This window comes from Struthio camelus, chromosome 5 (genome assembly GCF_040807025.1).
Source record: "Struthio camelus isolate bStrCam1 chromosome 5, bStrCam1.hap1, whole genome shotgun sequence".
NCBI classification, from domain to species: Eukaryota; Metazoa; Chordata; class Aves; order Struthioniformes; family Struthionidae; genus Struthio; species Struthio camelus.
Window position 1 is genome coordinate 64,815,949 of NC_090946.1, and position 26,103 is coordinate 64,842,051.

A 26,103-nucleotide genomic window follows, 5' to 3' on the forward strand; every position below is an offset into this window, starting at 1 on the left:
GTTTGATGTTAATGAAAAACAGTGAAATGAAAGTGCTAAAAATCAAACTTATAGGTGTCTCTAAATACTTCACATTAGACTAATTTACAGAGTATATCAACCTAACAGACGTAATATTTGAGTAACACGGTACGAAGGAAACTGCTGTGGTTGAAAAAGAAGGAAACTGAAGCAGAAACCTATTTTTACAGGACAAAATAAGGACAATTTCACTAGCTACAAACCTATGTCTGAAACCCTTTGCCAAAGCTAACTTCAAATGGGATTGGTACAGGAGAGAATCTCCATCAGGGAGGGACAAAGGTTTTTCAGAAGGCTTCTTTGTAAAAGATAGTACACCTTCAGAGCCGCAGTAACCCCCTGCCTACTTCTGTTTCTTCTTAGCTTTTCCAGAAGAGACTGGCATCTCCACATAGTCCTGGATTAATCATCCCGCGCATTACTAGAAAAGTCCAAATGAAGCAATATCTAAAGCAAACAGGAATTCATGCACTTCTCATCTCTCACTACACACAGCAAGACCACACTCATTTCACTGAATTCAGGGCTTTCTCCTGCTGTTTTGGATAGGCAAGATGTTCTGTGCAGCCTCTACAGTAAGGGCTGACACTTCCACAATGGGTTTTTAGCTCCTATTTTCAAAGGTTTCCTTCAATAAGAGTATCCTTTTTGTGACTGAGCAAAGTAGAACTAGAAAAAACAGTCTCTCAGCAGGTGAAAAAATCTGCTGTAGAAACTGTTGCTAGCAAGCAAGGGTGACTGATTTGACTAACTCAACAGATTCAATTTGCATTATTAACAGTAAACATAATTACATGGGTGTATCAACCATACCTTCAGATAGCGCTGCAATTAGAGATTGATTGAACAGACTATGCATTATGAAACTGAAGCCACAATTATTCAATAGAGGATGTGAACATGCTGAGACGCTTGTGCAGTATTAGATTACAGTGTTGCAGGAAATGACAGACAGGAGTGATTATATTATAGCCAGCATATTAATGCAGAACCAGTGCTTCAGTGAGGAGCAATTAAAACCAACATATTTTCAGCTTAATTACAGTGGCAAGGTGTTGAAATTATTGACTCCTAGATATTAGAAACATTAAGATTCGTCCACTTGTTTTTCTTAATGTCTCAGACAGTGCCTTCCCATTTTCCTACATCAGCTACAGTCCTCTCCATTCTCTCCTCTTTCTGCTTCTCTTCAATACTCTGGTGCATTCAGTCCACTTATGCTATTCATTATAGCATTAGAACAGCCTTTCTTTCTATCTGCTTCAATGGGCTTTGGGACTGTCCCTAAGCGCTCTCTGACTTCAAGCCTCTTCTCAAAACTACTCTCTTTAATGAAACCTTTGCTGGTGTTTCTGTGCTGATGTGCTTTGCCCTCCAGCCTCCCTCCTGTAACTGTACAGACCGTGAGGAGATAAGCCCTGTAGATCAGGCGCAATGCCTTACTTGGATTTTGCAAAGCATGAGCACTTACAGCATGAGGTAAGTAGTTACAACAACTCTGCCTTTTTGTGGGAAAAAACCATACACATCATTAGTAGTTAATAATTCTTGGCAAACAACTATTACTGTCTAAGAATTTCATATTCACAGCCTGAGTAGTCAATATAAAAAACCTGAGTAGTCAAAAAAAAAACCCTACAAAATATAGATTGGCAAATATGTTAGAACTTAGGAACAAATCAACCGATTATTACATTCACCTGCCAGGCAACAAAAAGTCACCATAGCAACATAGTTCTTTGCTTGCTGCCAAAGTACTGAAGGACCTTTCCTTACAGAAATACAAGAGCTAATAAGTCACAGAATACCTAGTATTTTGCCAATGACTGTTTCAAAAACACAGAGAAAGACATTTTATTTTTCATTCACTGTTAGTTGGATTTAGGACGCCACTTTCACCTTACACGGATTTCACTCGTTGGAACCCTTAGGGCCAAATTTTGCCATCACTTATGGGAATGCATTTGGCACCAGAGTCAATAGGGTAATTCTGATATCGTTTACACTACGAGAGATGTAATTTCATTTCAGCCGTTCAATGATAAGATTGAGGTAATCTCCTTCATCTACCTCCCTTCTACAATACTATGAGGTTTAACTTCTTCGTGGAATTGTGTTTTGCTTTGAGGCTATTAAATGAGACCATATAGAAACAAAGTATATTACAAGCATTATTTTTAATATAATGACTTATTCTACTGTATTCTAAAAACACATATGAGCAAGCATTCCAGGTGTCAGGCTTTCCTACTGCACTGACAGATTCCAAAGCATTTTACTACCGAAATTTTTCTAGCTATTCATTTGCTTTAGATGTTTTGATTTCTGCTGGTCCAGTTTCAGATAATTCCTGCTCCAATAAGTTTGGTTTCCAGTAATACTCAAACTTCACAACACCAACAGATATTAGTGGGAGCTGTTGTTTCGAATAGGTAATTGAAGATAAAGTGATGCAGATGAGCTATCCTAATTAATAGATACTTCAGAAAAATAGGCTTAAAAATATCATCTGCAACACTCATCAACCCCCAGTGCAGCCAGCATCGAAACAGGAAGGGACAGATATTTAGAGCATGGCATCACAGTTCAACTTCTAGAACAAAAAGGGGAAATTAAAATTATGACGTCCTGTTTAGACGGCAGATAGGTGCAGTGTAATTAATCCAGTTGCCGAGAGTGAGCATTTGCTCTAGCGTTCAGCTGTCCCCTTGATAACTATTAAGCTAAAAAAGAAACGCATACTTATATTTCCTTATGCATCTTGTTGTTCAGTTGTTGACAATTTTTCCTTTTATGCCGATCTCCCTCTCAAATATACACACGTAAATGGAATACTTTCTTCCATATGTAACAGTATGATTTGAATGAACTGTGCCCTTTGCAGATTAGAAATTGCTCTGCTTTACTCCATTCTACTTGGCATGAAGCAGATGCTGTCCTTCAAATAAATCTTTAATGTAAATGTAATGTAAATCTTCAATTGCCTTTTTGGCTACAGGACCAAAACCAGCTTTGCTCAGCTTTAAACGTATTGTTGATCTGGAAAATCAACAAACTAGTCACTTCTTCCTGGAGCTAGTTAGGAATGTCTGGTTAGACATTTTTCTTTGGAAAGTAATTTTTTTTCTTCAGAAGTAAGACTGTCGAAAAGGCTTGTTTCAATTAATTTTTTTACTCAAGGAAAACTTAGGGAAAACATCAACATTGTCAATCCATTCTACTTGGCTTTTTTAAAGGAAAATTATTTTATTAATGCCTTTCTATTCTAAACTTTATTTAACTTATGCTTGAAATAGTCAAAAATAAGAAGGTCAAAATGAAATACAATGCTTCATAATTTCTCTAAACTTTCATTCCACTTACCTAATTTATTCTTTATCATCCATTTGATTAAAAACAGGAAATAATCTAAAACCTCACATATTTCAAAAATATCTTATAAGCAACCTAGAAATTTAAATCATTAATTAGGTCCTTAGATATCATGAGAAAAAATAGGCTTCCTCTGACTAACAAAAGCGTGCATTTTAAGAGAGATCTACAACTTCTTAACGAAGAGGAATTTTTGATTAGCTGGCAACCTCTTAATCTAAAAGAATGGGACCGGTTAAGGCAGACTATCAGCCATTTTTCATAGCACAAAAAGCTTTTTTGAATTATAAACTAAAGATTGTCAAATGGACTTTCATGGTGACAGCGCAAATAACTTTCATGGGTTAGAAACCCTCAGCCAGAAAGTTTTTGTTTATGTGTACCTGTCTTACCAGCTTGACTTAGGAGGGAGGACAGGTCAGTCCGGTAGTTAACTTTACCACAACCACCCTGCAAACAGCAGTGGTTCAGCACAAGTTAACAACCTGTAAGTGCAAGGGGCAACCCCAACCTATTAGAGAAGAACCAGCAGATACTGGGGAATACAGTGCTCGCTGCCCGAGTTTAACACTCTGCAGCATGCAAGCTAATCTCCTGCTGACAGCATCTCTGCCCACTCCATGCAGAAGCACCATTTTTAGGGATACCTTGCTTCTGGCTTCCACCTCAACCTCTGCACACCCCCATCCTTCTGTAGACCTGTGTGTACCAGTTGGATGACAAGAGTTTGGCCCAAAATGTGTGACCAAGAAAACCACAGAAAACCACAGAAAACCACTATTACTATTTTTACAGAAGCTGCTGAGATGGATGCTTTAAGTTCAATACATAGTCTGTTAAGTTAGCTTTCATGGCAACTTTTTCTCCCTCAGGGTATTGACACTATAACCTTTATGTCAAGATTTTAAGGTTCATGTATTCAATAAGATATCTCCTTTGCATAAGGATTTAGAAAAACCTTATTTTTCATCACGAAACACTTTTACAGAATACTCCAATCTTAAATAATAAAACTCTAAGCTGATTATTGCAAAACTTAACTGTATAAACATTTATTACCTGCTTTCAAAGAATGCTTACAGTAACCTTTGTTATCTGACTGTCTGCTAAACAAAACTTTACTAATCAAAGCTTCAAACTGAGTCTATATGGAATGCTGTCAAGACATTTAATTTTTTAGTATATCTAAATATTGCTTTAATGTGGTTGTAATCAAGAAATAAAATTTCAGAACAGAAAACTGAGCATCAGGATGTTTATGAATACAAAAAATGCCAATGCAGGTTGTGTGAATGGAGGACTTTGTATTCAAGAACATGGACTTCACCCACATTACTCCTAACTATGCAGAGAAAATGTGATTTTCTAATTCTTCAGGAAATCAAACTTTAAGGATTTCTCCTCTATGCTTTTCCATGGGTAGTAGAATCTACCCACTCTGGCATTTGTTTGACTTCAACCAGGTAACCAGTCTCACTAGACTCTTTGCGGCCACTGGTGGGAATGTTAACAAACACATCCATTAATGTTTTGGAAGGATAAGTCTGTAGTTACAGCCCTAGTCCTCCATCCCCTTACATTTCTTCACAGCTGAGTCAGGCTTACATCAAAATTTAATAAGCAAAGTTCCTTACTCACAGAAGCGAATCCTAGAGAAAATATGAAAGAAAAGACAACATCAAAGCAAACAGCAAAACATACTCCACATCCTACTGACTGCTCTAAAATTAAGGTCTGTTTCACGAACGCTCTGATCTTCACACTGAAAACTGCAGTAGATGTAAATATACTCTACCTGCTTGTTAACATCCAGAGATCAGGTGAAAGCAGAATATAAATATTTTTAGACTACACTTTCATCATGATGAAAATCTTTCTGCTGCTAGTGATAATCATAAACAACAAAAAAAACCACATCCTTTCACACCAACTCCCTGGGCAACGACGCAAAACCTTGTCACAGAGTTTTCATCCCAAAGAAGACAAAGTATCTGAAAATGCATTAAATTCATTAGTGACACAGCTACCAGCGCTGCAGCAAGTGGGTAGGGAGCAATCGCTACTGGCCCCAAACAAGGCTGGGACCTACTTTTTTAGGCGCTGTGCATACATGCAGTGTAAAAGAGTCTACCCAAAATAGTTTTTTGGCTCTGACTTAGTAGTGCAGAATTGCACAAAGGTGCAGAATTGGTGCAGGTGCAATTGGAGCACTGGCTGGGTGCAGAACTGGACAAAAGTAGCCCTTGCACTTTTACTTACTAGGATTATACCTAGCCTGTATATATTGTGTGTTACTAAGGTAATATATTGTACTGCCTTTCGTGCACTGTTTCGAACAAATGAGCACATGCTTGTGTTTAATCTGAACTTTCAAGAATCTCAGAAGTAGTTAATGAAAGTTTCCAATATACTTCCCCAGGAACGCTGCATACACGTAGAGCTCATTGTAAGCAATAAATGTTACGTTTATTTCGGGGGAGATGTTTCCTGAAAACTTTTGCAGTGTTCTTACACTGCTACCTGTAGGAAAACCAATTCTTGCTCCAAAAAAATTATGCTTTTAAATTAACTAGCTGATGGAAGAGACGGAAGGAAGCATCAGGTCTAGGGAAAAAAAAAAAACATTTTAACTTTAAATGCAAGTCACAAAGAATATTTACCACTCTTCCCACAGCAAAATTAACTCTTGGGGGAAGAGCTACTGGATTTTTATTCACACAATTAATTCCTATGTATATTATTGGAACAATCATAATGCAAGGTATCTGAAGATACAGTTGGAGAACAACCAGCACTAGTACCATTCTAAAAACATTTGTTGCAAGCAGTACTCACTGTACTAGTCCACACATGGTCTCAGTAGATCCTTCCATCAATATTGCAAAGCACTGTTTTTGTTCCTTGCCTATTTGCAGGCTACCTTCCTGAGGTCTAAAGCGGCCACCCTCTACAGTGTTCACACACCTTCATTCACAGCACCAGGCCACCCATTTAAAGCAGACTTTGCAATGTGTGTAAGGCTTTTAAGTCAGTAAGTGTCATTTATGAAATCGTGAAAGATTTGGTTATGATTACATATGGACAGTCTCGTGCTTAATACAAAAGCAGGTGAGAGAATGCAAATTGTAAGATTTCCACTTCTGGCACAAAAGAACCAAAGTGTTTTCGTCTGTCAGGGAAAATCTATGTCTTACTCTGTAGTGCTTAAGGGAGGTAACTTGAACTAACAGGATTAAGACATGCACTTTTCAGTGTATTCAGAATTTTCAATATAATTTTTTAATGGATAGTAACATTGTAGTGGCTGATTGTGAGCTTTAATATGTATCACAAGCTTATTGTTTTTATGTGAATAATGCATACTCAACTGCAAGAATATCTGAGAAATATCTCATGGGGAAAAGAAGGTTGTTTTCTTCTAGGTTTCTAGAGCTGAGCAGGCAATTTTACACATTTGAAACAAAAGCTGCTGTTATCAGATTGTTCACGGATGGCATTTCTTCTCCACTTCTCCCTGTTCAGGAAAATGAAAAGTGATATTCATCTGAAACGGTATTCCAAAGTTGCTGGGACTTAAGCACTGGTAAAAACGTGACCACTAAGTGTCTGCCAAAGGGATCAAAAACCACTTTATGTTCCTTCAGTAAACAGCTCGTTGCATTCGGGGGGAGTAATCCAGATATATTTTGAACGAAGATACATTTGCAGTCAGTAATAAACACCAAACCAGATGGCTTTAACTTATACATTATAGAGTTAAAACATATATAACGTTATAACATATAGCACCTATCGGCTACGCAGAACAAAAGAGAGGGGTTACGATGAACTGACGGCCTGTAAGAGCGAACATCGCAACCCCCCTGACCGAAGCCCACCGCTGAGCTGGGCCGGGGGCGCCGGCACGGCCGTCGGGGAGCTGCGGGCCCACGGGGCCCTCTGCTGCTCGCTGGCTACGCGACACCGCAAACGGCCGCCTCGCGCGGCTACTCTGGGGCGAAACGCGCGGTTTCAGGGTGCGCGGACCCGCCCCTTTACCCCCCCCCCCCGGCGGCCGGGCACCGCCGCAGCTAACGCGAAGGGCCCCTGCGCCCTCACACCGCCGCAGCGGGGGCGAGGGATGGCCCGCGCCCCGCCAGCGACACCGCCGCCGGCAGTGCGCCGGAGCGCACGGACCCACGGCGGCGGCCTCGCAGCCGGCGGAGGAGGAAGCCGGCGCCGAGCCGGGAGAACGGCGGCCCGGCCGCCCGCGGCGAGCAACTGCCGCCGCCAACGGCCGCCGCACGGGCCGCGGCGCTCGCGCCACCCACGGCCTGGCGCGGCTAGCCCGCGGCCGCGGGCCTCTCGCCCCGCCCGCTCCGCGACGGGGCTTGGCCCTCGCCGCACGCCGTAGTGACTCCGCCGCCGCCGCGCCGTTTTCCGGCACCGCCGGAGCAGCGCTTCCGGTGCGGGGCAAGGCGCGATGGTGAGCGGGCGGCGGCGGGCTCTCGGGGCGCGGGGCTGTGCGGGGGGCACGGGTCGCTCCCCTGGGGCTGGCGGGTGGGCGGGTGGCGGGGTCGCCGCCGCCGCCTCAGGCATCCTGCCGCCACCGGCTGGGGTTTTGCAGAGTCACTGCCGCCCCGCGCCGGGCCTCGGCGGCCGCGGGCGCCCTCCGGCGGGGCTGGCGGCGCGCGCTCGGCCGTTTAACTGCCGCTCGGGGGGCCCGGAGCGGGCGGGCGCCGGGGGGGCTCGTGCCGCTGCTGGCCGCCGCTCTGCAAGAGCGAACCGGCTGTTCGCGTCGGGCGTGCGCAGGGCCTCTGCTGCCAGGCGTCCCTGGGCTTCGCCGCTGGCGAGGCCTCCGCGGGACTCGGGAGCCGGTCGGGGCTCCCGCGGGCAGGAACGTTGAGCCGTCCCGTTGGAGGGAGGTGGAACAAGGTAACCGGTTTACAGGAGACCGAAAAAGAACTCTTCGTGGCTCGTGTTACTGAACGGTGCTCGCTGTTTTATGCTAGCGAGCAGTGAGCTGAAGCTATAGCGTGACGACACAGTGCAATGTCGTATCTGTCCAAAACGTACCAAGGAACGTGTCTTTCCCTACCTCGTGAGTCCACGTTTCCGCTATTTATTCACTGACTTTGGGCCGCTATTTGGAATATGTTAGTATTTTATTTAGATACAATGCATCTAACCATGATTTTTCCTTATGTGGATCGGTTGTTAGGTTTCAAGATTCATAGTAGCGTTTTCATATTGACTTCCTTGTTGTCTTTTACGTAGGGTCAAAGTCAGAGTGGTGGACATGGTCCTGGTGGTGGCAAGAAGGATGACAAGGTAATTAACAAGAAAATCAATGTCTTTTCTTACTACAAGTGTCTTTTAGAGGCCTGCTACAATAGGTTTTTTTTTTTTTACAGTTTTTTTGTTTCTGGTACTCAAAGCTGCACAGAAATACCCTTTTGCTCATTGTTTTGTTGAAATGTCTTGTTTCCACTAGATGCACGTTGGAGAAGTTGATTGCTGTTAAAAAAACTGTAAAAGAAAATTGTTTGGCGGTACTGTTTTATTTAACAAAATAAAACTGTAAATCTCTCTGGATTAGAAAAGGTTAGGTATCTTCAAAGTGTCATTTGAGTAACTGTTTTTGATATGAAAATAACACTGTATTTGCATCTGCATGGGGTGTTCCTTCATGTAGTGGACTCTTAGGAGCCCTTCTGTTTTCCTTTGGAGATGAAAGTATAATACTATATACTGGATACTGTATATGGAATGGGAAACTGAATGCATGTTACATACAGATTGACTCTCAACACTTTTGTTGCATTTTAGTGTTATCCTCAGGTCTGACTTTAATGCATGATTTTTTTGTTTGTGGTTTACTTCAGATTTCAGCCTTTTATGGTCTTTATTCACCAAAAGCTGGCAGAAATCTTCATGAAAGAAAGGGATGTAAAACAAGCAGGAGAGGGCTTTTTTAAGAACCTTCTTAAGAATATTGTTTTTGGCTATATCGCTACATATCATAAAGGAGATGGAAGCAAAACTTAGCTTTGTAATGTAGCTGTTCAGCTTAAGTTGAGCTCTCTCTTAATCTGAGTGCCTGATACCTGTGTGTATTTTTTTGTTAATGTCCTGGGTTTTTTTAAATGGAGTTCTCTTTATATTATTTTAAAGGATAAGAAGAAGAAATATGAACCTCCAGTTCCAACCAGAGTGGGGAAAAAGAAAAAGAAAACAAAGGGACCAGATGCTGCCAGCAAACTCCCCCTAGGTAAGCATTTGACGTGTCCCCAGCAGTCCTGTGTACTGCCTGGCCTTCAAGAATGGCGGAACAGTCCTCTTTCCTAGGCATGCCTGTGTATAGGCCCTAAGCCTCAACAGTTCAACCATGGAAAAAAAAAAACGTAATTTTAAAACATACACAATTTTCTAAACACACAAAATAATATTATTATTGTACAAGATGCATTTCATATATATGGATTCCCATATAAGGGAGATAGAAGCTGAAATGAGGAGAAAAGTAGGGAAAACCTTATTTTTAAAAAATACTTTTGATGAAGAATTACAGTGGGACAAGTGAAATAGTGGCCAGTCATTTCATTGGCTTGTATAAACAATAGTTTCTTATATCCATTTGAGTTATCAGGAAGCAATGCATACTTAACGTGATGAATTAGAATTAGTAGATTTTCCTCTGGAAATGGAGTTGCGTATTTTGAGTAACTTTATTATATTCCTTATGTATTTGATTTAAACTTGCCAAGAAAAGATAAGCTTTTGTTTTGCTGGAGCCTTACCCTAATTTCAGGGACTTCAGCAAGGCACTGGCAGTCATAAATCTGCCCGCGAAGTTATATTCCTGCTGATTTTTAACTTTATCTATAGAATTCACATTTTTCAAGGGCTTTGCTTTTAAGCTTACTGTAAGATTGCATACGCTTTGTTAACTGGAAGTAATGTCTTTAAAGTAATTATTTCTGATTCTGATTAGTAGATTTCTCAGGCTTAGGTTGTGGTTCCCCCCAGTTTGGCTTTTCTGTCTCGTTGTCTTGACAGTGTGCTGGAGCCCTCCTGAGAATCTATGGCTATTCTGTAGGCCTATGAAAGGGAAATAATATGAGGATTTATTGTTACAGTAGTGGCTACAAATTCCAGGGTCAGCTAAAGAGCTAATGATTGACAGCAGTCTTTGCGACATTGTCACCTTTTCCATTCTCCTGGCACTCACCCCTTCACTGAAAACTCTAGCAATCCGTTAGCACATACCAGCATTCCCACAGATAAGACCAACAATGTGATTTTTTTTTTTTCTCCTCCAAATATGTGAAAAATCTGCTGTGTTTAATTAGATAATACATTTTTATAATTGATGTAGGATAAATATAAAACTTACATTTAAATAACTAGTGCTTCGAAGTCCACTACTAAAGCTTCTCTTCTTTTGCAGCTTGTATAGAAGTTATATCAATCAGAAAAATTAAAGCAGAGTTTTTTTTGGTAAGGAATTAATGAATAGTTGGACCGTGTCATACTCTGTCTAAAATATTGTGATTCTACTTTGATTACAGTGACTCCTCACACACAATGCAGACTCAAATTGCTAAAATTAGAGAGAATTAAAGATTACCTGTTAATGGAGGAAGAATTTATCAGAAATCAAGAACAAATGAAACCTTTGGAAGAAAAACAAGAGGTGAGTTTTGAGTGAACTGTTACTTCTGACATTAAAATGGGTGCTGTAATGTAAATCACATGATTGAAAAAATGAAAATAGTGCCATGAACGTGTAAGCCAGTCAGAACATGTAAAGTTTATTATAATTAGTGGTTAAGTCTCAGTTATTGTACAGAAGACAGGATATTTTTTTCTCTGATGGATTATTGTATTTAGTCCAAGCGTAGGTTACTACAGATAAGGCAACAGTGATGGTTTTTTTTTTTGGTTTTCAGTGGTCTGTCAAAACGGAGCTGCTAAATCCCTAGCACAGTCCTATAGTCCATAAGCCTAAAATAATGGGGGATTTTGTTAACAGCCTGTGCTTTTGCTGCCCCCAAAAGCTGAAAGCAACCATAGCAAAAACTGTTTCTGTACTTTCACTGTGAACTGTTGAGCCAGTTTTGTATAGGAATAAGGCAATTTTTTTTTGTAAGTGCTTCTAAAATGAATTGGGCAATAAAGTGAATCTCCCAAACGTGTAAGCAGTTTTTAGCTGTGTCGTGCTTAAGGTATTACATAAACTCTGCCAAAACCATTAGCCTGAGTTTTTGACTTACATTTCTTTTTTTTTTTTTTTTTTCTTTGACAACAGGAAGAGAGATCAAAGGTGGATGATTTGAGGGGAACACCAATGTCTGTGGGTACCTTGGAGGAGATCATTGACGATAATCATGCTATCGTGTCTACGTCAGTAGGATCAGAACACTATGTCAGTATTCTGTCTTTTGTGGACAAGGATCTACTAGAGCCAGGCTGCTCTGTTTTGCTAAATCATAAGGTGAGTTTTCTTTATAAAACGGGATGAGCAAATGAAGTGGAAGTTCTTTTACTGTTTTTAACTGGCCTTTGTCCCGAGTATCTCAGGAGCATAGGCTCTGAAAATTAATACTGCATATTTAATGAATCTGAAGTGGGCATTAGGTTTGGGTTTGAGGTTATGTTGAAGTGCTGCTTGCTTTCTCTGACAACTCTTAATGCTTGAATTAGGTTCATGCTGTGATAGGAGTTCTAATGGATGACACAGACCCTTTAGTTACCGTGATGAAAGTTGAGAAAGCTCCTCAAGAAACATATGCTGACATCGGTGGCCTTGACAACCAGATCCAAGAAATCAAGGTATTCAGATGTACTAATTCACACTGTAGAAGAACTGGAATAGTAACAGCAGGGCCCCACTGCAGAGTGTGTAGTATTTTTTTTGCTAGCGCATTTCTTCATTTCTAGACAAACTCATGAATTGGAACAAATCTTTTAAGAGAGTAGTATGCCCCTTCACAAATTATGCACAAAACCCTTTTCCAGTTGTTGTAGGATCTGTGGAGCGCTGACTTTATAAAACCTCTGTAATAACATACTATTTTGCAACATATAATTTGTTAGGAAGTCAATTGACTGTTGCAGGACGAGAGGTAAATTCTAAGCACAGAGGTTGTCTCAAAGTGTCATTCAATCTAAGAAAATTGGGAGAGGTAGCTTGTGGGTTTGATTTTCTTTTTTTTTTTTTTTGGTTTGTTTGTTTATTTGTTTTTTTCAGTAGAGTCCAGTCTGAACCCTGTGAAAAGTAGACCCTTTTGAAGTGATTCAGGTTGGGCATTCAAAATCACAAATACTCTTAAAATACTAATCTGTAGTATCTGCTAACTCATGGTGGAAATTGTTATTAAAGGGCGTGTGTGTGTGGTGTCCTCGGTAAGGGTTTGTCAGGAAGACCTGTGTTCTAAATTCAGCATGGTACATTTAGATTGGAGGAAGGGGAACACTCACGCTGCTTCTCTCTCACATTTCAAGTAGAAACAATCAAAGGAGACCTGTTAAGAATAGCTCTTTTGGAACGTAAAGTCCAGTCTTTTTACAGGTGTTTTTCAAGGTCTGTCTTGAAATTAGGTTCTTTTTCCCTTAATTGCCTTTAGTAATGCAATTCTCAAGAACCTCGCAACTTCACTGTGGAGAATGCTCAGCGTTTATAAAAAATAGTTGCATTTGTTTTCCTATGATGCAGGAGTCTGTGGAGCTTCCCCTCACCCATCCTGAATATTATGAAGAGATGGGTATAAAGCCACCCAAAGGAGTCATTCTCTATGGCCCACCTGGCACAGGTACCTTATATTCCAATAACATATGTGCTGAGCTAGCACTGTTAAAATAAATTATGCTCGGTTAATATTAGCCATTGCCAAGTCAGTCATGAATCTTTTTGTTAAAACATGTGTTTTTGACTGCAAGCTAACTACGTTATTTCTTTGCAATTGAAAATAGGAAAGACTTTACTAGCCAAAGCAGTAGCAAACCAAACTTCAGCAACCTTCCTGAGAGTTGTTGGTTCAGAACTTATACAGAAATACTTGGGTGATGGTCCAAAGCTCGTGCGTGAACTCTTCCGTGTAGCTGAAGAGCACGCTCCATCAATTGTCTTCATTGATGAAATTGATGCCATCGGTACAAAGAGGTACAAGCATTCTAGCTTTCACTTCATGTAGAGTTATTTTGCCAAGAAGCAAACTTTTGCAGCCGAACTGATATTCAACTTCTTTACTGATATTTTGACAACGTTATTCTTGATGTAAGCTGTTTTTTGTTTTCTTAACAAGTAAAACTTCAAATAATTTATTTAAAACTAACATACATTACAGCCTTTTCTTACTAGCAAAGATATCTCCAGAGACTTGACCTCTCTTCTCTTAGCATCTGGTAGTATATATATGATACAACACGTTAAACAGACACTATGTGTAAGTTTATATAATACTTTCAGTACAAATCCAAATATAAAGTAATTTGATTGCTTTAGTGATTCAACATTAAAGCAATGCATTTACAGCATAGGTAGACATACAGCATGTATTGTGTTTCCCTGTATGTGACTAAATACTCATAACTAGGTTTCAGCAGTTTTAAGTTGGAAAGTGTAGTATCGTGGATGTGGAGGTTGGTAAACGTTGCTTATGTCACACTAAACTATAGTTCAGCCTGTATCCAAGCTGTACTGCTCTGGAAATTCATTAGGCTGGCTGGAACTGTACAATTCACATAATCATTAAATTATCCTATTAATATTCTAAAAATGTGTTTATGCAAATTGTGATGAATTTTTATCTTCATTTTTTTATGACGGGGTAAATGATGGTCTTACTGTAGTGTAGGCAAAGTCCCATTGAGTTCATATTACTACACATTGACACCATCAGCATTCTGTTTGGAAACAGCAAGCTTTTTTAATACCAGAGGTAATGACATTGGAAGTGCTTATAAACTTCTAGAAAAAGAAAAAAATGTCTTTATCACAAAATAAAAAGGTGTTCATGAATATTACTGCACAGCGAGTAATATTGAAGCTCTAGTGTAAAGGCAGCCTCTGCTCCATAAATTTCAGTGTGCATAGTAGGAATTGGACTGATGGCAAAGTGCATAATGCAAAGTGGAATGCAAAGGAGTATTCTTTGTAAATGTAATGCTGATTCAAACTTTAAAAAGTGTGTGAGCTTTTTTGGATGCATATTACCCAGTCTGATATTTGCCAAATGAAATAACTAAACCACAAAGAAACAGAGTCACTGATAATGTCTATTTAGTTAAGTTTGCAGAGTAAAACCAGGATCCACATTAGTAAGGGTGTTAGATACAGTTGTTGAAATGCAGTGGCTTTACTTTTTGAAGTGGATGCATTTCCAAGTTCTTCTTAAGAATTAGGTTTTCTTTGGGATTTTTTTTATTAATTACCTTTGTCAGAGAGAAATCAATTGTGCATGAAGACTGGGAATAATGCAGGGACAGATTTCCTTCATGTAATTGCCGTTACTTTCCATAGCAAAAAGAATAATTCATTGTATCTTTACTTAATGTTGTCATAATAGGATTCTGAAAACCCCATTTTCTATAGGTGCACATTTAAAAAAAAATTCAGTATAGTGTAAGTGCTTTAAAAAGAAAATAGATCACTTTGCTTGCATGTTTATGGCAGTATTTGTGAAGCATGTTCTTAAATTCACTACCTTATTTTCTGATTATGTTGCTTTTTCTCCAAGATATGACTCAAATTCAGGTGGTGAGAGGGAGATCCAGCGTACGATGCTAGAGCTGTTGAACCAGCTGGATGGGTTTGACTCTCGTGGGGATGTTAAAGTTATTATGGCCACAAACAGAATAGAAACACTAGATCCAGCTTTAATCAGGCCAGGTAAGAGTTCCACTGTTCACGCTTATCAGGTTCCTTTTATTCTAAAAGGACTTGCCGCAAGGAGCTTAAGTGCTTGACTGTTTTGAAATATTGCTCCTGGTTATTTTGAAGTTTGGATTTTGATATAAGGAAACCAGTCTAGTTCCCTTACCTATCTGACATACTACTTTTGTTAGGGAGGGGTGAGGGAGAAGTAATCTCTTATTTTTACTTATTTATAAATATATAAAACATATATGTGTACATACACAAGCACACACACACACACACACACACACACACATGTGTGTGTATTTATTTATTTATATAAAATACTGAGCCAAGAGCTTGAATAGCCATAGGCAGTATTTTCAAATGGCCGCTAAAATAGGTAGCAAAACAGACAACCTGCATAATTGTGTGGGGTTTGCTAAATCAGAAATTAGAAAGTAACAGATCAAACAGATATGCTAAGTAAAGTGTCCTTAAGTAAATCTGACTGTTGAAGAAGTTGTAAAGATACCTCTCTGCCTTACTTTTCTTGTAAGGCAATAGAGCAAAGATAGACTAAGATGAATTTGTCAAAGAACTTAATGCTGCTGGAGCAAATCATCCTCCTCTGAACAGTCACTAGATTTGTATGGACCCAAGGAGTTCAGAAAAGCCTCCACAGTATGAAGTAGCTGAGTTCTTTTACAAAAAAAACTCTGTTTCTTTTCATCCGCTTAGGTTTGCCCCTCCAAATCCAAACAGCTGCTGTTAGAGTACAAAGTAGTAAATACTATACCAATATTAAAAGGCATGCTAGGATGATCTGAAATACGTTGGAAGGAAACTTCCTCCACCTATCACATAGTTAAATTATAACCATTCCTTGAGCAGCCAGGGCAATTTTAGCAGCTCACTAGGCTAGTTTACCACTGTGTACATTAGTCTGGAATATTGTATGTGGTAGCATTCACCCCTTTTGGAAAAGGTACTGTAGACGCAGAGAGAAACAAGAATGATCTGGAGATGGAAACCATCTCTGAAAAGACTCATCACTTACTTGGAACTGTAATGACTGGAACAACTGATGTCCCTAGTAACAAAAAGGAAACATCTGGTAGGAACTTCCAACAGAACCTTTTACACAAAACACTTCTTCAGTTGAGTTTAACAGTTCTACACAGTACCTGTTTAAAAAGAGGTTATTTACAGGAAGGAAAGGTTCTTCATGCTGCCACAATAAATGTGTTTTGTGGCAGAATTATTAAACTCCGTGCTTCAGAGCCAAACCTAGTCTCAGAACAGAATGATTTTTTTTACAAGAACGTATTTGAATGCTTCTCTGCGGTATGACAAATTGGTTTTACGTTTAAATGTGACTCAGAGTTGTGGCTTTTTGTGCTTCCTCGATGAGGTTCCTTTACCTGCGGTATAACAGGCTTACAGAGCAGCAGCATATCTGTGTTTCAGCTATAACAACTTAATGTTAATTATGAACAAAATTGTCTTTGATCCCACTTGCTGCTCTGAAACATGATTGGTTGTGGTGTGCAGAAACAGCTACTGCCACTCCAAACTTGAAATGTACTTCCTGCTCCGTTTCCAATAGCTGCAAGCAAAAAACTAAGTCTGCAAACTTTTCTCTTGCACAGGACGTATTGATAGGAAAATAGAGTTCCCTCTACCTGATGAAAAGACCAAGAAACGCATCTTTCAGATTCACACAAGCAGGATGACTTTGGCAGATGATGTGACTTTGGATGAGCTGATTATGGCAAAAGATGATCTCTCTGGGGCAGATATTAAGGTCTGTATATCACCATTATTTACACTTCAAAACACAAATTAAGTCCCCTGACTCTGTATTTTGAAACTTCACTCATTTCCTGTAGTTACGTCAGTGAGGGACAGCTGGAATGCTTTAAAACATCTTCTGTGTAAATGCCACATCTACTCAGCTTTACAAATGGGAAACTTTTGTCAAAACCCTAATTATCAGATAGCTCCTGTTGATAGGAATATTTACCTGTGTTATCTGAATATGAAATGTTAAAACTGGAATTTTTGTGCAAGACTGTTAATCATTATTCATGGAACTGCAGGATACGAAGCATTTTAGAGACAATGTTGCAAGCAGATGTAAGATGAACTTGTAATTGAGGAAGTTTCAGATACACATAATGTAAAATTTCTAAAGTAGACAGCGTTCTTGCTAGAACTGTCCCACGAGAGAGCTTAACCAAACGTAATGTCACTTTCCTCTATCAGCTCCTTGCAAAAGTGTAACAGCCCCTGCCCTCCGCTCCTTCGTGGGAGGGAAATACTATTATTTTAAAGCTGTCTTTTGTCACAGAAGTGTTAATTCACTACAGAAGGACATAAGCATCCAGCTTTATATAAGCTGTTTTATGTGCTTCAGTGCTTCTGAACAACATCAAACTTAAGAATTTTAATTTTACCAACACTCTTCACTTCCATTAATACAGAATTAGTTTGAGCTATATGAAAAGTCAGCTATCTTTTGGGGTATGGTATGGAGGGGCTGCACGGAGCCAGTAATTAATTTCTTGCTTTCTTTTTTGCAGGCGATTTGTACAGAAGCTGGATTGATGGCTTTGAGGGAACGACGAATGAAAGTAACAAATGAGGACTTCAAGAAATCTAAAGAGAATGTTCTGTATAAGAAGCAGGAGGGAACCCCAGAAGGACTCTATCTTTAAATCAGCTCCATCTGCCTGGGGACTATCAGGAATGTTTCCTCTGGGTGTGAGGACAGCCTCCTGTATAAAACCAAGTAGTCTAGCTAATTCTCATTCTTGAAGAGGCTAAATCGTGGTGGATTGTGGTTTTCAGTCAGTGTAAACACTTCTTTTCTCAATAAAATATTTGTTTGAATTCAGCTGTGGTGTTGGCAAAGACCAGTTACTTAAAAAAATTTTTTTTTTCTGTTGCTGCAGTCAGACTTATTCCAGGAGAATTATCTAATGACATGACTGACAGTGCTTTTCTTAGTGATCCAAACCTATTGCTCAGACATATGGTAGTGTGTTGTGAAGAGCACACAAGCAGGTTCCCCACCTGTTAGTCTGTTAGGCATAACTGTGATACCTTATAAGCACTGCTACTATGTAACTGCCACTGTTCTTAGAAAAGTAACTACTCTTCTAAACTTAAACTGTTGGGACAGTTCACTAGCACAAAAGTCAACTTTGAGTGGCCCAGTGTCTTAAATCTATATATGTATAGATATATGTATATATGTATAGATAGATAGATTTACGTATACACACATACAATTTTAAGTAACATTTGGATACAATTTTAAAGTATCTATCTCTGTGTATTTAACATTTATACTTACAAGAAAGCAGGATGGACCTTTTCGGTATTAGTAGCCTTAGTGTAAAGATCAAAACATGTTTGGATAAACTGCTTTTGCCACTAAAGCATTCATCGATTTGTCTTTTCCAGTACAGTTCCATTATACAAGCATATTTTCTTTACTCTCTACCTTTTTAGAATGGCTTTAAAAAATAGCACTGTAGTAATATGCATGGCAAGACATAGCTGCTGTTCAGTTACTGTTCTTCTACAGCTGCTGAGCATTGTATCTGATAAAGATACATGCTTAGCCTGATCTGTTGAATACATGCCAAGAATGTAAACTAAAAGTCACATACTTTAAGTTAAGTTCTCCAATGTGCTTTTAGAATGCTGTCTTCCCCTCTAAGGTGTTACCTGCAGCTCCTAGCCCTATAAGAGCAAAAAAGACGAGGGATTTCTGTTTTGCTAATTTATATAGTTTTACACATAGTGCTCAGTAAGTACTTTGTGTAGCAAGGCTTCACTAATGTACCTCTAAGTTCTAGCTAGTTCTTTTCCAAATGCTGTACACTTGATTTTTAAATATTTGCTACAAATGTGGTAGGTAGTTCGCACACCTAAGATCAGCTTAACCTCAAGAGTAATGCTCAGTCTGTTTGTTTGTTAAAACCTGCACTGTTGCACAGGAGCATTTCCATGGGGCTTTATCCCATTTAGTCAGACTTTAATTGTATAGTTTGTTGCAAGATCACTGTAGCTGCTTAAAATAAATTCCAGTGAATAGCAATCTGGGCAACAAAAATTATGACAGAAGTATAAAGTATAGCATTTATTTCTTAAGTAAGCAAGTTATTGTTGAAAAGAATAAGAATTTAACTTAATTCCAAACCTGTGTAAACTGATACCACCCACCAAATAAAGGAACCCAGGGTCCAACTGATTTAGAGCACTATAAATTCCATGTATAGATCACAAGCACTTTACAGAGCAAAGACTGTAAGCTTTCTGCAGGAGTAAATGCTGGAGAGTGGTAGAAATCTGAAAGTTACTCATACAGCAATCCCCTTTATAACTGCTAGTGCTGTAACAACAGTAGCAGCAAGGTCACGAGAGCTTTTTCAAGTAAAAATTATCATGTAGCTCATCATTTTCAAAAAACAAACCCTGCATATGAATGGAGCTTTTGTATTTAATCTGGATAACAGGAACCCTGAAATAGAGATGTCTTTCATCCAGAGTTAGAAAAAAAGAAGTTTTATTACCCGTTCCTGCAAACCCAATGAGCTCTGCCTCCTTGGAAAGGTCAGGAAATAAATGTCAGTGATTTTTTAGGCTAGTGCTTTTAAATCATGACAGTTGACCTCATTATTGAGAGGCCCAAGAGCTTTATAACCACAATCAGTTGTTAGTGACAGTTGTTAGTTTTCTCCTGAAAAAACTGAGGGGCAGTTGAGGACACTCAGTGGCTGCAGATACTCTCTTTCAGAGATGAAGATCCAGTTTCTGAGTGCTTGGGTCTCTACTTGTAGAGATGCTAAACCTAGTCTTTTACGTATTTCAGCATCTTCTGCCTTAGAAAATAAACATATAACATAACTAAATTGTTGCCACATTTATTATTTCTCCAGGGTCTTGCCTGTAAAAAACACCGATTCTTGGATAAAAGCTACTATCAAACAGTTATGCTTTGACTGTTACGCCTTTTTTGGTGAGGAATAAATACAGAACTGCCCTCTACTTCTCTCATGACGACAACGTATATTTGGGCAAAAGGGAATAATCAATTACTGCAACTTGTTTAAAAATAAGCTGCTTAGAGACAAGCTATAGATACAACTTTAGTTTTAAAGCATTCTCAGACCCATTAAAATTAAGAAACAAAATAATTCAAATTCCAGCCAAATTTAAAAATATTCTGGTATATTTTCTATAAATATTCATATTAAAATGGTCATCTGTCCACACATACAAATACAAGTCCAAAATAGGTGCTGCTCAAGCAAAGATTTGGCTTTTACTAACAGTTTATTAACAGATATAACTGCTGTTTGACTTGGTAGTTATATATACACACACGCATACCAAGCCGAAGGAAATTACTGAAGTCTGCCAAATGGAGGACAGCAGAGCATCTATTTGGCAGATGTTTATTTCCTGTACTGCTCACTAAACCATAGTTGGCATGTACTGAATCTCCACTGAACTCTAGGGAATGTAATTTCAAACAACAGAATAAGAAACGTGGGCAATGTTCAACAGGAGGGTATTTATAAGAGGGTATCCTTCTGTGGAAGCCAACAATACTTCAGAGAAAATAGATGCATTTTTGCGGGCAAAATGCAGTACTTGATTCCAGGATACTTGCAGCTAGTAGAACTCCATTTTGGTAGCAATTTATAAAATAAGTTTGTTTTGTTTTGTTTTGTTTTGTTTTTTAAAGTACATAGTACCCAAGTCCCAACAGAGCTCTTAGTTGAAAACAGACAGTTCTAACTGCCAGTTTTGGCACTAGCTTCTGTACTTTTTCCATTCTTCCTCTCTTCTTTTAAACCTCTAAAAGGAGATCCAGCTCTTCCATAGGTACCCGCACTCTCAGTTCTTTTTCAGTCATTAGATCAAGTGCCTCTTGCAGCTCATCAGGAAAGTACTCTACTGCATCCATATAGAGTACCTAGAAGGACAATGTTAAAATTAAAAGATTTTTCTCTGCCATCTTTCTATCATAACAAGATACTTAGCAGAAAGGAGTATGTACACATGCAAACAACTCTGCAGCATGAATGCAAGAAAGTGTCATACATTTCTTAAAAATACACAATCAAAATCAGTACTTCTACAGTGACAGCAATATAGATGTCTAGCCAAGTCTTTTCCAACGCTTATTAAACCTCTTTATTCAAAAAGAAGAAATGTAGGTCAAAAGGTGTTGGAGCATTTGTAGCTTACACAGACCTCACTGGGACAGTGTCAGGTGCTCCTGAATAATTTCTTTACCTCGTACCTAAACACATTCTAATTTGCTTCTACATTTTTGCTACCAACACGCTTATCATGAAATACGTTCTGCAGGACAGTCACTTCCAGATCACATAGACAAGAATTTACTATCTCATTTCATGCAGTACAACACCTTTCTGTTCTGAAATGCAAACAGCATTGACTTCTACGCCTGTCTCCCCTTTTGGATGTCTCTCTTGTCTGCAAACAATCTTATACTATTTTTCCTTTGGAAAGCTCTCCTTTCATTTGCATGCAACTCATTATGGTAACTAATAAATTCTTTTTTTTCTTTTTTTAAATATAGAACTACAAAAAGTAGAGTACTGACTATAGTTTCTATGCTTACCTTTGCCCAAGGACAGTTCTGAAGGGCTCTGTAAAATAATCCTTTACTTTTTTCTTTTTTTCCTAGTGAAACCTGTGTGGAAAAAAAAGTGTTCATATTTCAATAAACAGCAATAGCTGAAATAATGAACAATTATCTCCAAGACAGAGAAATTACTACTGAAGAAAGTCCAGTACTCCTCTGTTGAGGAGTCCTTACTACTATGTACTGTGATAGTATGGAATTTGATCAGTTACACCGATGGTTACCTACATAACCGAAGAGGTGTCTTTATGGGGTTTCAGGGCTGCAGTCTTTTAAGACAAGTAATGGAATAAAGACCAGCAGAAAGAGTCTCTGTTTTATATTTCATTTAAAAATCAGTCCCTTTGCTGACATTTGACAGTATTATTGCAATGGGCAAGAGCGCAAACCATTACCCAGAACTTAGACCTGATACGTAGTATACTACACAAGAGCGTCTTGGACACAAGATCTTTTTACAACATGAAATTCTTTTTTTCCCTGGAAGACATAAAATAGCCACGTATTCTTGGATTGCCATCAAGTTGCTATCACCTTCCTTTTCTTCAACTCCACTTTTCAATAAAACATCCTTCCCATGTACATACGGTTTTAGTAAACTGCTATTATATATATCTACACAGACGAAAAGATAAATATTTACAAGCCGTTATTTCCACTGTCTAGAATGCTTGCATGTACAAACTCTGCCACCTGACAGTGAAGGTGATGATACACTATTTTTGTGCACTGAAGGGATCATGTGCCTCTGCCATGTCTTACTCAGAAGCTGGTTAAGGCTGGATCCCCTTATATTCTAAGCATTTCCTCTGCGCACTCATCTTCCACATTGCAATTTAGAGAAGTGTGAAAAGAATCAAGATGACAAAACCACCTATGTGAAGTGGACTTTAGTTACATATTTCCATGACGAACTATGGAAGAAACCAACATTATTACTTTCTGATGTTATTTCGCAGTGAGCCACTTAGTATAACCCTTACATGCAGCTGTACTTCTTTTAAGATTCAAAAAGATGATGAAACTTCAAGGCAAGCTGTAAAAGCCACAGCCTACTAAACATCACCTCTTAGTGATTCAGTTCTTTTCTCTCCACAGGAAACAAGTCTTTTCTAGTCACCCAAAACCATCCTCAATGTCCATTCACAAGAAGTTCACGTTCTGCCTCCTGCTAACCGCCCCCCCACCCCCCCCACCCCCCTGCAAAAAAAGGGAGAAAAAACACCCGCAATCTAACACCTGGATTTCCTGTAGTATTCAATTTCCTGCCAGACACTATGTTTTCCCTAATATTCAAGGCCATTTATTTTGGAGGTGCACTACACCTTTCCTCCACCAAAGTTAATCAAAAACTTGATCTGGGAAAGTTTTTATAGTACGGAGAAAATAACACAGAAGAAAATATTCGAGGAGTCCACATAAAATAGTCCTAATACAAAAATCTGGATCTGAATTGAGCTGAAAAATCAAGTTTCCTTACAATTTCCTCACAGACCTTACAGTATGTCTAAAACTAACATAAACACAAGTCATCTTTGTTCATTTCCTTTAAATAAACAAACAAAAAATCCTAACTCCCCACAATTTGCTTCCTCTTTTCTTATATTTTGTTCCCCTGCCTATTCGTCTCTATATTGTAACACTGGGCAGAAGCCATCCTTTCTCAGATGCTTTGAGAAACTCTTACTATATAATTTTTACCTATGCAAACTGCAGGCGCAATAACTTCCATGTATCTATGCTAAAAATCACTCCTCTGAATCCACATGAATTACACCTTTCCTAATATTCAAAACCGTAAGGAGCATTACGACTTGCAAATATATCACCTTCCAAACGATCTAAGTATGCAGCATTTAGTATTCATTTGTTATACAGTATTGTATTTGCAGTCATGAGAAATTCCACATATTATACATGTGACAAAACTGATGCTCTCCTCTTACCAGAAAGTTCAAATACATTCTCCACAGCAGCGGACAATGGGTGCCACTTTCACTCTGAACTGCGTGTTCAAATAGAGCTACAATCCGATTTGTTAATCCAGTTTCAGGAATAGTAGAATGTATTTCACCAACATCTGCCCTGAAACAAAGAGAAAGAGAAAACAAAAAGAACCCTTCAAACATGAGCCAAAGGATCACATCCAGATGAAGGAGGGTGAGATCAAGTACTCTCACTATTCACATAGTACTGTGTGTAGTCACAGCCCCATACTACAAACTCAGAATGTTACACAACGGATTTGTTGCACCCACTACTCTAGTCGATTGTTTTCCAAATAGGACAAATCAGTTAAAATATGATAAATTTAATATTTTTGTGAAAATTACTTCTAGCATGTTGGAAAATTAACATTGTCCAACTGGAGAAGATCATTTCTCTTTGAGTATAATAACCCACTATCATATAATCTGAAAACACTTACCTCAGTGTTCATGTAAGATGATGTACCATGCAAAGCTCTGCACAGCCACTGAAATTCTAGTCTAGCTCAACAAGCCTCCTTCTAGTGACCAAGCAAGCCTGTTCAAGTTTATCCTGGCACCTTTCTATGACAAAGTATTCCACACTATGCAGGTCTTGGATCAAGGCCTAGATTCAGCTCTGGATCTCGACTGTGATTACAATAGAGAACCATTTTCTTTTTCACCCAGTAATATAAATACCACAGGTTCCGTGCATAATACAAAAGGAGAATCTTAGGTGCATATTTTTCACTGAAGCATTGCTTTCTATCTACTGCTGAATGAACCAGACCAGCTTAATTCTGATGCCTGAGTCAGAAGAAAGCCTGCAGCGCTCATGGCAGTATCGCTACCGTCTGCGTGCACCCTCCTAGCCTGCCAGCTTGTTCCAATCATGCTTGACACTTCCTCCTAACTTGCCTCTTTTTTTCAAAGGCCTTTGAGCTCATCCTAATCTCAGCCATGAGGAAAAATGACGTAGTCTAGGCTGCATGGAATCAGGCATTTGAAGCACTGTATGTCACACTGTTTTATATATAGTACTATTTTACCTTTCACGTCCATTTCTTTAAATTAATGACATGCACTGAAATAAGCAATAAATAAGCAAATAATAATAAGCAAACCAGAAAACAGCAAATAAATAAGCAAACCAGAAAACAGAACAGGAAACAGTCACGCTTATTATAGACATTGTCTTAGTTTGTCACAACATTATAAAACATTATTTTTACGCATGACTGACAAGCCTTTTCTCTCTCTTTTGCAGCAGTGTAGCTCTGCTCTTGCAATATCTGACTTAGCCTTTCCTATAGATTATATGTGTATCGGCCCATGTTAGCAGAAGACAATCTGAAAGAGAACTAAATGCTGCAGAGAAAATCATCACATCAGAATTTTTACATAAAATTCTAGTAACATTAATGAAAAATCTAACATAATTAACAGAAAAACAAATAACACTGTATCAATCCTCCTTTACATTCAGTGGCTGCAGAATTCTTACGTCAATTTAGGGTCACGTTACAATGACAACTCAGGAATGTCACCGTCTATTGCGCTGTGCATGCCTACTGCCAGACTGTCGCAATCAAAGCGGAGGGTACATCATCGTTTTAAAGTATACTGATAATAGTGTAATTTCAGCAAGTGCTCATATTGTAAGCTTACAGCTATGTAAAGCTTCCTGATAACATTTTCCTAGAAATCTCTGTTGCTAAATGCAGACACAAAGAACAAAGCTGCCCCAGTTAGCAGAGATATGTTGGTAGCATTGGATAGGTAGCTCCAAGCAATGGCTAGACAACAGTTAAAAGAGACTACACTTTTAAGAATGAACACATACCTCTGTTCCCCACATCTACTCACTCTCATCTCCTTTCCCAGGAGCAAAAAATCTGCTGCGCCCAGACCACACTGTGAACTCAGGAAATTTGCAGTCTCTTCTACATAGCAACAGCTCCATATAAAGATTAAACTCTCAAGTAATCACTATGGAAACAGACAAATCTGCTACAACTGCATTCTGAGATCCAGGAGTAAAGCACGGCAGCAAGCTCAGCAAGAAACTGAAATGTAGCTCTGTATTACACTCCTTATTTCTGTGGTATTAAAATTCAGCAATTTCTAAGCTAATGAGGTCTGCTTTGGTCATCCAGGCAGACTTTTACTTATTTAAAAAATTACTTAAAGAAATGATATCTTGGTAT

General features: G+C 38.9%; 2 protein-coding genes across 3 annotated transcripts in view; one reads left to right on the top strand and one right to left on the bottom strand.

Annotated features, from left to right (window-relative positions):
• Nucleotides 1-7,739: 7,739 nt before the first annotated feature.
• On the top strand, nucleotides 7,740-18,131 carry PSMC1 (proteasome 26S subunit, ATPase 1). Of its 2 annotated transcripts, none has more exons than XM_068946795.1 (11): nucleotides 7,740-7,858; nucleotides 8,650-8,703; nucleotides 9,547-9,643; nucleotides 10,944-11,068; nucleotides 11,684-11,869; nucleotides 12,079-12,207; nucleotides 13,091-13,187; nucleotides 13,348-13,537; nucleotides 15,114-15,265; nucleotides 16,885-17,039; nucleotides 17,818-18,131. In XM_068946795.1, exons 1-11 carry the CDS (start codon nucleotides 7,856-7,858, stop codon nucleotides 17,950-17,952), a joined length of 1,323 nt encoding a protein of 440 aa, XP_068802896.1. In that variant the 5' UTR covers nucleotides 7,740-7,855; the 3' UTR covers nucleotides 17,953-18,131. The 2 variants fall into 2 exon arrangements, with proteins under 2 accessions (XP_068802896.1, XP_068802897.1); XM_068946796.1 differs by lacking the exon at nucleotides 7,740-7,858 and adding an exon at nucleotides 8,062-8,307.
• Nucleotides 18,132-19,358: 1,227 nt separating this feature from the next.
• NRDE2 (NRDE-2, necessary for RNA interference, domain containing) overlaps nucleotides 19,359-26,103 on the bottom strand; it is a 34,701-nt gene continuing 27,956 nt past the window's right edge. Inside the window, exons 12-14 of the mRNA XM_068946794.1 lie at nucleotides 23,873-24,011; nucleotides 21,903-21,974; nucleotides 19,359-21,227 (exon numbers count right to left, since the gene is read on the bottom strand). Of these exons, the coding sequence (XP_068802895.1) occupies nucleotides 21,102-21,227; nucleotides 21,903-21,974; nucleotides 23,873-24,011 (337 nt within the window). The 3' untranslated portion in view covers nucleotides 19,359-21,101. The remainder of the gene's footprint in view (nucleotides 21,228-21,902; nucleotides 21,975-23,872; nucleotides 24,012-26,103) is intronic.